We start from the raw sequence: 12,202 nt of genomic DNA on the forward strand, positions 1-12,202 counted from the left end.
GGGGTAGATTAATAGAGCAGTTCCAGGCACTCGCAGTAGGGCAGTTTTTTTGTTTGCTTTGCCTAAACCACAACACATAGCGATCTACGAAGGGCCCCGATATTTAAGGGGCAGCTGGGAGGGTCTGGGGAAGGTTGAAAGCAGCTGAAGTACCTGGCAAGGCTGGGGATGCAGATGTCCATCTGAAACTTATATAGCATTTTAAAGATTTGTTTCTCACTCAGCAGCTGGCTGAATAGATGGCCTGGCCCGGCAGCTGGGAAAGCAAACCAAAGGCTGCAGCCGGGCACCCTTGTGGACAGTCCCTGGTCATGGAGGTGGGGGGGGGGGGGGGCGGGGGGTGATCAGCTGTCATGGCAGGGTGATGGAAACATTGGCTATTGTGCTGGGAATGGGTTAGGGAAGGTCGGCTATCATGGCGAGGGGAGGAGGAGGGAGGGATGTCCAATGTAGTGAGAGATGGGGAATGTTGGCCATCGTGGCTTGATGGGGGGACGGATTGTCAGCCATTGAAGCTTGGGGTGTGGGAGTGGAAAGCTGGGACATTACAGCAGGATTAAGAGAGAGAACATCATGGAGTGCATGGGGGGAAGTCAGCAATCGGGAGAGGATCACAGAGACTGCAATCATGGGAGAGGGAGGCCAAAGTAAAGGCCAGCCACCCGACTCGGACCCGATGGGACCCGATGACATGTGTCGGGTTTGGGTCGGATCGCACTTCCAGGTCCGGCATTCGGGCTCGTGTCGGGCTGAGTCGGACACACTCTATCACCACCTCCGATACGTGGCTCCAATGTTAATGTACTTTTTGGACTTGAAAGGTTGTTTAGTTACAGTTTTTTTAAGCTTGTGCAGATAGCAACAAAGTGAATCAGTAGGTTAACTGATTCAGGTCGGGTCAGGTCGGGTTGGGTCGAGCGGGGGAAAAAATGGAAGGGCTCGGGCCGAGTTGAGCTCGGGTCAGATGTGGTTCTGACGGGCTCGGGTCGGGTTTCATTTGCAGACTCGAGCCGGCCTTTTGGATGAAGGCTTTGTCAACAAGGGAGTACTGGAAAAGGCAGCTCCCGCCTCCCTTTCACTGCCGTCTTTCCGATCCCCGAGAAACCTGCACAACAGCATTGAACTTTAAACCGGACTCCCAACTACGCTGTGGAAACCCACTTTACATATGCTAATACAGAGACTCCCCTCCCTGATAAGACACGGATGCTCAGATATCTTTATATTTGTTGCCATTAAACGGCAACAAGGCTGCGTGCTGTGGGTTAGAGTCATGTTTTGCAGATTTGACAGTTTAACCGCGCTCCCTCCCAAACCACGAATCTCTCCCACCTGTCATGTTGAGTGATGGGGAAGGCATCGGGGAAGGAACATACTGTGCAGTAACAGTGACAGTACAATGTTCAGTGTGTAGTGGCAATACAGTGTGCAGTAACTAGGGCTGGACAATAAATGTGGCCTCATCCACATGACCCAAATCCCAAGAATAAAATAAAAAATCACTGTCAACTTTACATAATCACAGAATTGACATTTATAATGCAAACTGTCAATGTAAACTTGTCACACTGTAATTACCTCCTCCTGCAATTGAAGGGGTTCTATTATAAGTATGGACAAAGGAATTTATAATGGAGATATAAAAACAAGGACAGAATGTGTGACTTTGAAAGGAGGATTGCATTATGTCCGTGAGCTCTGGTCCTATTACCCCACAACCAAATTATCCTGCTTCCATTGAAGATTCCACTTGGTCTTAACTCCCACGTAATGCCAAATAAGATTGACTCATGCTTTAGTAAATTACTCATGAAACTTTTCTGAGCACTTTCTCTGACAGATCAATTCTATTCTGCCATCTCCCCCACCTCATGGGACCTATTTCTCACTTTCTGGGGCTTCCCATTTCCTCTGAATTCTTTCTAAAATTATTTTCCTGCCATAGTTTCTTAATCTTTCCTGACTACCTTTGGCAGCCTGCCAACGTGGGTTGTTCTCTCTTTGGAGATCAAAACTGCAGGGTGTTCTGCTGACTCCCTTCACATTTCTACCACTGGATGGAGCCTCACAAGCCACAAACCTCCATATTAGAATTAGAATTAGAACATTACAGCGCAGTACAGGCCCTTCGGCCCTCGATGTTGCACCGACCTGTGAAACCATCTGACCTACACTATTCCATTTTCATCCATATGTCTATCCAATGACCACTTAAATGCCCTTAAAGTTGGCGAGTCTACTACTGTTGCAGGCAGGGCGTTCCACGCCCCTTCTACTCTCTGAGTAAAGAAACTACCTCTAACATCTGTCCTATATCTATCACCCCTCAACTTAAAGCTATGTCCCCTCGTGTTTGCCATCACCATCCGAGGAAAAAGACTCTCACTAGCCACCCTATCTAACCCTCTGATTATCTTATATGTCTCTATTAAGTCACCTCTCCTCCTCCTTCTCTCCAACGAAAACAACCTCAAGTCCCTCAGCCTTTCCTCGTAAGACCTTCCCTCCATACCAGGCAACATCCTAGTAAATCTCCTCTGCACCCTTTCCAAAGCTTCCACATCCTTCCTATAATGCGGTGACCAGAACTGCACGCAATACTCCAGGTGCGGCCTCACCAGAGTTTTGTACAGCTGCAGCATGACCTCGTGGCTCCGAAACTCGATCCCCCTACTAATAAAAGCTAACACACCATATGCCTTCTTAACAGCCCTATTAACCTGGGTAGCAACTTTCAGGGATTTATGTACCTGGACACCAAGATCTCTCTGTTCATCTACACTACCAAGAATCTTCCCATTATCCCAGTACTCTGCATTCCTGTTACTCCTTCCAAAGTGAATCACCTCACACTTTTCAGCATTAAACTCCATTTGCCATCTCTCAGCCCAGCTCTGCAGCCTATCTATGTCCCTCTGTACCCTACAACATCCTTTGGCACTATCCACAACTCCACCGACCTTCGCGTCATCCGCAAATTTACTAACCCACCCTTCTACACCCTCATCCAGGTCATTTATAAAAATGACAAACAGCAGTGGCCCCAAAACAGATCCTTGCGGTACACCACTAGTGACTAAACTCCAGGATGAACATTTGCCATCAACCACCATCCTCTGTCTTCTTTCAGCTAGCCAATTTCTGATCCAAAGCTCTAAATCACCTTCAACCCCATACTTCAACCCCATATCCGTACCAATAGTGTCATTCGTGCATTCAGGACAACTTGTTTTTCCAAAAATCCATGGGAGATCCATTAGTACTTTAATAAATTGTGCTCTGTATATTATGACAAATTACGTGTTAAAAAGACACTTACCTTTCCTTCAGAATCTTTTGCAAATGAATCCACAGAATCAGCATGTTTCTCATCCTCTTTGACTGACTGCAATCATAGATACAACCTGCCATTACTTTATGAAGAAATAATGAATTGACCTTTAACTGGGACATGCATCCAGTTTCTTAATATTTTTTCGATGTATGTCTCAATTTTGCCAGTGAGTTCAGGATCAGCAGCAGAAGCAAACCAGTGTTCATCAAATTTTATCTTCTTCCCATGAGAATGGGTTTCTGTATGATGTGAAGAAATGGAAGAGCTTCTGGAAATCGTATGAATTACTGCAAACTAGCATAAACAACAGATAAAAGGAGGATTTAAAAAAAATTAACATGAAGAATGTCTTTTTGGAAAAATTAAAACCAAAAATGCAGAAATTGCACAGAAGGTCAGTAAGCAACTACAAAGACAGGTTATGATATCTTGTTTGTATACTTTTCATCAGAATTTTATGTTCTTATTTCAGATTTTCAGCATTTGCAGTTTTTCCTTTTAATTTTGCCTCTGTTACTGCCAACCCATCATTCACTTTAAGAATGGGAAAGCACAGGTTGGCAAGCACAAAAGCTAAAAACTCTGGCCTACATTTTTTTTCAGGTCCTGATTGATCTTACCTATCTTTACAATCAATAGAAGAAGGATGTGATGCTACAATAGCCTCCAATATTATGGCCAACTTTTTAAGAGATTTAATAAGAAATGCATTAAGAGATACATTTTCATAAAAGAGAATCACAACATGGATCAGTACTTTGTTAAGTGCTTAATGCAATCATTTTTGCGAGCATTTTACTAAATTACAAAATGGTTTTCAACTTTATCAAGAGACGTCACTTTGCTTGTAATTTTTTTCTTGAATTTTCTTCCTACTGGGTTATGGTTTGGGGCTATTTACTGGTAACTCCTGAGTGCCTCTGCTTCATTTGCCATTCTCGATGTTGGAGGCTATTTGGTTCTTCCAAAATGGAGGGTGATATACCTGAATCTGCTCCTGTCCTGAGCTAATCTGATGTGCACTCTTGTGCCTTCCAGTGGAGATCATGATCAGGAGTTGGGATCCGTGGTGGACAGAATCTTTTTTCATAGTGTCTTTCATTAAGGGTTTGGGAGAATGCCAGAGGCAAGCTCCCAACTCAAATTAATCTACTTTTAATGTTTCCTAGTCCCATTTGCCATTTTTGTTATATAGTTAATTATTAGTTTAGTATAAAATTAAGTCTTTTGCACTGCCTAATTAGAAGTGTGCCTGCTGCATATTACATTCGTAAAAAGTGTGTCTACATCAGTAAGGCAAATTTCTGGTCTAAATTGGAACATGACTTAATTTGTGCCACATGGTATTGTGATGTACTAGCTACATTCTACTAAGGTCATAACTCATGAGTGTTTCTAATGAAATAACAGTGGATATCTGTAACTGATTACTGCATTACAACCATCACGCTTTCAGTCAATATTGCTTCTAACAATCAGTATTTGTAAAATGAAGAATGTTCCCTGATGACTAGTAGAATTAAATAAATTATTTTAAAAAGTATACAGCTGCTGTTAAAGACCTTTATTCATAAATCCTTTATAAATTTGCAAAATTACGTTTTTCAACAATTAGTCATTTGGATAATCTCGACAATTCCACAAAAGCTTCCTGAATATAAACAAAAGCCTTGGGAAACATTAAACAATTTCCAGCATGCAAAAGTCTCATTTATTTGCATAGATGGAAGTGGTTTACTCCAGGGATCAGTGCTGAACCCGCTTTTGTTTTTGGTCATTATAAATGATTTGGACTAGGCAGTACAAATTTTAAATTTACTGATGACACAACAGAAGGAATTTTAGCAAACATTGAGGTGGACTGCAAATGACTTCAGAAGGAAATAAACAGGTTGGCAGATTAGATAGACAGATGGCAGGTACAGTGTATTGTGAAGAAATGTGCAGTAATGCACTTTGGGAGGTAAAACAAAGAACATGAGTATAAAACCAATGAAAATATACTGAAGAGGGGAAGAACAAAGAGACCTAGTGATTCAAATACAGAGTAGTTGACGCAAAGACCATTGCATCTCTTTTAGGAAAGAATGAATGAACATTTCAAAGCATGAAAGATATACGGTTATGAGGAGACAGCAGGGCAGTGACATTAGTTTTGGATTGCTCTAGCCAAGAGCTGGCACAATGGGTTGAATGGCCTCCTTATATACCGTAAAATTCTATGGTCCTATTATTAACGTCTCATTTCTTTGTCAGAATTATAATTGAATATGTGCCTCCAAATGTGTGTTGTTGCTCAGTTTCAAAAGGGGTCCAGTTTCACTGACAATGTAATCTAGCAGCCACAGTTAAAGTGGCTGCATAATTCAGATGGGTAGCGGCCGCTTTTTTTGGTGCTATGAGTGCCATATTGCCTCCAAAATGGTGTCTGCAGCATGCACACCTCTACAGCTGGTCACATTAGACTGTTTTGGTGAAGACATTAGCGCACACACACATGGGGAGTATCTGACGGAAGTATACAGAGTAGCGGGTGAATGACTAATTTGATATCAGCAGTGCCATTTTGGTGCTCAACACTCCAGTTAACACCTTTTCTTAAAGACGCACAGCTGAACAAATGCTCAGCAGCAGGAAGGACCCCACAACCAGTGCTTTTCAAAGAGATTATCAACTACTTTCAGCTTAGTTGCTGATTGATTTCAACTGGCTGTTGCTGTGATTGTAGAAATTGTTTGGTGGTTTCCAGAGTTGTTTTAAGTTGCTAAGGTCTACAGGGTGTGTGTGACATGTGCTGAAGGAACTTGTGCTGACTTCAAGGGTCCTGCATAGACCACTTGCTCCCAACATGGGTGCAGTATTTTCTATCCCCTTTGGCCTACAACATGATATAATGAGCAGAGGTGACACAGAGCAGGACAAGCTGCTGGAAGAGGGAGCAATTGGAAGGGGAGAAGGGCTCTCAGCAGGGGACCATTTCAGCACACGATGTTCAGGGAACATTTCTCTTACCTGAACCTCAGCAAGGAACAGTGTGTCAGATGCCTCCGTGTCACCAAGGATGCCCTCACTGAAATCTGCCATCTGCTGCAGCCATAACTGCAGCCTCAGAGTAGGGCGAGGATGGCATTTCCAGTGTGCTGTGATGGTGACCGTGGCCATGAGCTTTTATGCATCTCCCAGTTCATTGACTACTGTTGCATAAGGGAGGCCACTGAGGCTCTGTATTCCAAGACAGCTGAATACATTTCATTCTCTTTTGCCAGACAGAGCGAACACGCACTTCATGAAGATTGCAGGCCTCCCCGTGGTGCACGGCGCCACTGACTGCATGAAGGTTACTTTGCGGGCACTGCATGTCAACTCTGAGATACACTGCAACCTGAAGGGATTCCACTCCCTCAACGTCCAGCTGGTGTGTGACCATATGCAGAGAGTTATGCCTGCCAATGCCCAATATCCCAGCAGCAGTCATGAACATTTCATTCTGAGGCAGTCTGCTGTACCATCTGCATTTGAGCCATCACGACAAACCCCCAGAGGGTGGCTACTGGGTGACAAGGGCTATCTACTGGCCACATGGTCCATAACCACAGTACACAATCCATGCACACCTGGGCAGCATACATATTACAAAAGCCATGCTGGCACATACAATGCGATCAAGCAGACCACCAGGGTGATTAATCAACACTTCTGTTGCCTGGGCCACTCTGGAAGATCCCCGCAGTACTCAGCAAAGTGCATGTTAAGATTCATGGTGGTCTGCTGCATGCTGCACCATCTTGCCATTATGAGGGTACAGCCCTTGCCACTGGCTGTATGGTGACAAGATGAGGAGAGGGAGGAGAAGGAAGAAGTGGAGATGGAAGAGGAGGAGAAGGAAGGAGGCAACCAACACATCCCCTTTTTGGTTGGGCTGTCTGTGATCAATTCATCTGACTGCGATACCAGTGAACACAACTCCAATTCCCTATTGAACAACAGTCCCACACTTACATTCTTTCTGTTACTGACTGTTACAGTGTCCACTTGGTCACAATGTGAAAATAAAAGCCACCACAAAACAAGCATTCCAAATCAAATTCATAAATCAAGCATTGCCATATTACATACAAAAGTCAACCAGTTACCATTGTGCATTCCCTTATTGTCTTCCGAGTGCCTTTGCCTGTCCCAGTGCTCCTACGCAGTGCTACCCCAGTGGCTGCAGTATGGCTGGTGGGAGGTTGCTGTCTTTCAGATGGCTTTGTAGGATGATCTTGAGCAGCTCTGGCCCTAGAAGGTCTGACTTCAGACTGCACCAAATCAGTATGGGCTGTAGCAATCTGGCTGGGCTGGCTGGCTGGTTGACAGGCAATAGCAAGGGCAGTGGTAGTGGTGGAAGAATGAATGCTGTTGTCCTGAGAAAGGGCAACAGTTTTCAGATCCACAGTGCCACTGCCACCCCCCTGGGCTAGCACCTCAGTATTCCTAACAATGCATTGAATGGCAGAATGCTGCACTGCTGCGTGATCGTGCAAGCCCTTTGGAACACTGGTATCTGCAGCAATGATGGCAGCAGTCTGAGCCTTCGTGGCAGCAAGCTGAGCTTGCACGGCTTCAGTCTGCATTTCCACTGATATTGGTGGCTTCTGCTTATGCTGCAGTGGAAGATGAGACATCGGCCATCAGAGATTGCATCCTGGATGGGTCTGCAAGTGCTCTTGTGAAGTTTCCCACCACTTCCATACTAAAGAGGATGGGCTCCAAGCTCTGCACAAAGCCCTGTGCCAAGTTTGTGTTAAACTCCTCCACATTCCTTTTCATCGACCACCTGCTTTCTGGCAGGCCTGCCAATGCACATGGCATTTCAGTGTGCATACCCATCAGCCTTCTTCTGTACACCACCCCATCAAAGTCCTCATCTGAGTCCTCTGCAGCACAACTCGTGTGTGACCTTATCCTCCAGTGAACTGGCACCTGCGCTCCTCTTGTCCCCTGCCCTGGCTGTAGCACAATTGTACCCAGTGTCTCACCACATGCAGAATCTGCCTCTAGGTTATCCTCTAAAGTGCCTGCAATGTCAGTATCTGAGTTGGTGGCTGTGAGTGTTCGAGCGACTAACATTGTTTCATCACTGTCTTCCTGCTCCCACCACTGCCTGGCCAGATTCTTGGGGATCTGTAAGGAGTAAGGCACAAGGGTAGGGTTGTGGCGAGGGGAGACATGGAAAGCATGAGAGCATGAGGTGTATGCTTACATCACCTGCGGCGTGCAAATGAGGAGATTGTGGAATGAGGGGGAATTGGGATGTGAGAAGGAGCGTTAGGTGTGAGCATACCATCATCTTCGATGATTTCAGCCCCACCAGTAACCACAGCCTCAGTCATGGCCGCTCCAATGATGGCAAGCACCATCTCTTTCATGAGGAAGAGGAGATACAGCCATGACTGTCCCCAGTTACGTGCAACCAAGTAAGAGAGAGGGAAGTGTGTCAGTGAGTGTGGAGTAATCTGTTTGGGTGATGTGGCTGTCATGCTCGAATAGCTGACAGTGTGTGCAAGCTGTGAGGTGTGTGTATGAGGCTTTGCAGCAGTGCTAAGTGTGAAGCATATGAATGTTAAATATGAGTCATATGTGCAAATGCATGGTAGATGCAGTATAATGTGGATAAATGTGAGGTTATCTACTTTGGCAGCAAAAACAGGAAGGCAGATTGTTATCTGAACGGCTACAAACTGAGAGAGGGGAATATGCAGCGAGACCTGGGTGTTCTCGCACACCAGTCACTGAAGGTAAGCATGCAGGTTCAACAGGGGGTAAAAAATGCAAATGGCATGTTGGCCTTCATAGTGAGAGGATTCGAGTACAGGAGCAGGGATGTCTTGCTGAAATTATACAGGGCCTTGGTGAGGCCACACCTGGAATATTGTGTGCAGTTTTGGTCTCCTTATCTGAGGAAGGATGTTCTTGCTATAGAGGGAGTGCAGCGAAGGTTTACCAGACTGCTTCCTGGGATGGCGGGACTGACGTATGAAGAGAGATTGAGTCGGTTAGGATTATATTTGCTGGGGTCCAGAAGAGTGAGGGGGGATCTCATAGAAACCTATAAAATTCAAACAGGACTATACAGGGTAGATGCAGGAAGGATGTTCCCGATGGTGGGGGAGTCCAGAACCAAGGGTCATAGTCTAAGGATACGGGGTAAACCTTTCAGGACTGAGATGAGGAGAAATTTCTTCACCCAGAGAGAGGTGAGCCTGTGGAATTCGTTACCACAGAAAGCAGTTGAGGCCAAAACATTGTATGTTTTCAAAAAGGAGTTAGATATAGCTCTTGGGATGAAAGGGATCAAAGGGTATGGGGCAAAAGTGGGAACAGGCTTACTGAGTTGGATGATCTGACATGATAATAATGAATGGCAGAGTAGTTTCGAAGGGCCAAATGGCCTACTCCTACTCCTATTTTCTATGTTTCTATGATTGATAGAGATTGTTGATAGGTATGTGATGGGGGTATGCTGCATTGAGCAGTGTGTTAGGCTAGTGGTGCAGTTGGTGGAACATGGCATGTACTGATCGGAGTGTCTCCTGACAGCAGACAGCATGCGCAGACCGATCGCCGATGTCATCAGTGCATCTGAACATTTGCCAGCTTGTATGAATCTGCGCATACGTGCGGTGTTGTCACCACGTAATGATGTCAGATGTAATGACGTCCAAGTATTGCCTCACCCCTCAATGGCTGCAATTGCCACCTCCATCCCCCTGAACAGTACCCCGCTCCCTGCCCCTCCGCAATAGCTGCTTCCCTTCCCCGCTCTCTCCTGCGATCGTCGCCTCAATTGCCGCTTCTCTTCTCTGCTCCACCTCCCGCAACTGTCCCTTCTTTTCCCTGCAATCGCCGCCTTAATCGCCACATTCAGTTTCTCACTCCCCCACTGCACCTGCTTGCTCACCGCTCCATCCCGTCACTCCCAACACTTCGCCACTCCATCCTGCCGTTCCCAACTGCTCACTGCCCGTTTCCACTCCTCACCGTACGCACCCCACTGAACTCTCCCCCCCCGCCACTTCTCTGGGCGGTGAGGCGGGGAGCGTGTGGCAGGAGGGAACGGCGTGCAGACGGGCAAGGTGGAGCGGCGAGCAGTCGGGTGCTTGACAGAGCGGCGAAGGGAAGCGGCGATCACGGGAGGAAGTGGGGTACTGTTGGGGGTGTTTGGAGGTGGCAAGCGTGGCCATTGAGGGGTGAGTTTGGGTTCAATTTGTTTATTGTGACAAATTGAGCAGCACCATCTTTATCACTGGCAGCTGCCTAAGACATCGCAGACAGTGACATTTCAGTCGATGAGGCTGCATTTGTGCCAGTAGTGCGTCACCTGGTGGTTGCGTTGACAGCAAACACAGCCAAAAAACAAATGTCTGACATTTCCACCTTTATTTTTAACCTTTTATTGCTTCTGTCCCTGTTTTCCAGATAGCACCAATCCTTTATTTCTCTGCAGTTCCTGTATGCTCTGCCTATTCCCCTACAACATTGTGCATCTTGCTCTGTATTGGATTAACTTCTCCAAGTACAGTCTGGCTAACAAATCTAACCAAGAAAAACCACTTTAGGTGATTTGAATGGAAAATGAAAAGTCATACTTGCCAAACAACAAGTATATCTACATAAAGAGGGACATTTTTACTGACCTGATCCACAGAGAAAGGGTCAGTCAGCAACCTATGGGGAACCCGCAATTCAGGATTCCCCCACAAGCTGTGGAGTTTTAACTCCATAGTGTGTCAGTGGCATTGGTAATCGGTTCCCTGCCAGGAGTCCAGACCAGTTGATGGGCTGGGCCTCCAGTTGGGTGGAAGTTAGTCAGTGACAGCAGCAGCAGGTAAATCCATGTAAGGGACAGGGGTGGGGTGGCCGATTGTGTGTGTGGGAGCAGGCAATTGGGGTGGGGTCCATTGAGTGAGCTGCCAATCCTGCGGGTTGGGGGAGGGAGCAGAGACACTGAGCAGGGGCAGAGGGTGGGAGATTAGAGGCCTCATGGTGGGGGGAAATTGGAAGCCTGAAGGGGACATTAGAGGCCTAGGGGTAGGGACGGATGCCTCAGTGGGGGCCGGCAGGGGTGCTGGGATGGGGAGGGAAATCAGAGATCGGAGGCCGGGTGCTGGGTGAGGTGGATCAGAGGCCTCTTGGTGGAGGGGTGGTGGTTTTGAGGCCAGAGGCCTTGTGTTGGGATGGGAGACCTTGTGTGTTGAGGAGGTGCCCAATTGTGGAAGTTTCTCAGGCAGGCACCTGAATCCAGGAGGTAGGTGTGAAGGCACTTCTCTCCTGAGTCCATTCAAGTCCTTGTCTTGATGAAGCTGCCAGGTTCCCTGATGCTTGGGAAACCCAGCCAACAGCAGTTAAAGTTGACAATCTGAATGACAATGAGGCTCACAGCTTCATTATTATATTTAAAGTTGCAATCCAGCTCCTTGAAGCAGGCTGGCTGCCCACCCACCTTCCGGCCTCAGTTAAAACCAGAATTGGCAGGCTGGAGGCAGGTTTCAGTCAGCAAGTGCGTTTTTCAATCTTTAACCCCATCCACCATCCCCAACCCGACCCAGCTCAGCCCAATATCTTGGTAAGGGAACGTGTTAATAAAAGTGCACAAAGAGTACATTTACCATCTGTTTGAAGAAATTCAGGAAGCCCTTTTTGGCTGGTTTAACCTCTTCCTCTTCAGATTTTACTTTCTGCACAGATTCAGGACTTTTACTTTCTTGTTTTGAGATTTGTTTTTGTGGTTGGGACGTGCCTTTTTCAGATTTTGCATCAGATTTGCTGGTTTCATTTTCTTGTTCAACCTGGATAATAAATAAAATATAACTTTTATTGGTGAAATTG

The 12,202-nt window shown here is 46.2% G+C and overlaps 1 protein-coding gene across 5 annotated transcripts in view; it reads right to left on the minus strand.

The window, feature by feature from the left end:
• bcas1 (brain enriched myelin associated protein 1) overlaps window positions 1-12,202 on the minus strand; it is a 237,205-nt gene that overhangs the window by 15,393 nt on the left and 209,610 nt on the right. For 4 of the 5 annotated variants that reach the window (XM_068048790.1, XM_068048791.1, XM_068048792.1 and 1 more), the window contains exons 9-10: window positions 11,983-12,162; window positions 3,320-3,385 (exon numbers count right to left, since the gene is read on the minus strand). In XM_068048790.1, coding sequence (XP_067904891.1) covers window positions 3,320-3,385; window positions 11,983-12,162 — 246 coding nt within the window. The remainder of the gene's footprint in view (window positions 1-3,319; window positions 3,386-11,982; window positions 12,163-12,202) is intronic. The other variant, XM_068048793.1, reaches the window with a different exon arrangement.

The sequence above is a fragment of the Heterodontus francisci genome, chromosome 16 (assembly GCF_036365525.1).
Source record: "Heterodontus francisci isolate sHetFra1 chromosome 16, sHetFra1.hap1, whole genome shotgun sequence".
In the NCBI taxonomy this organism is placed as follows: Eukaryota; Metazoa; Chordata; class Chondrichthyes; order Heterodontiformes; family Heterodontidae; genus Heterodontus; species Heterodontus francisci.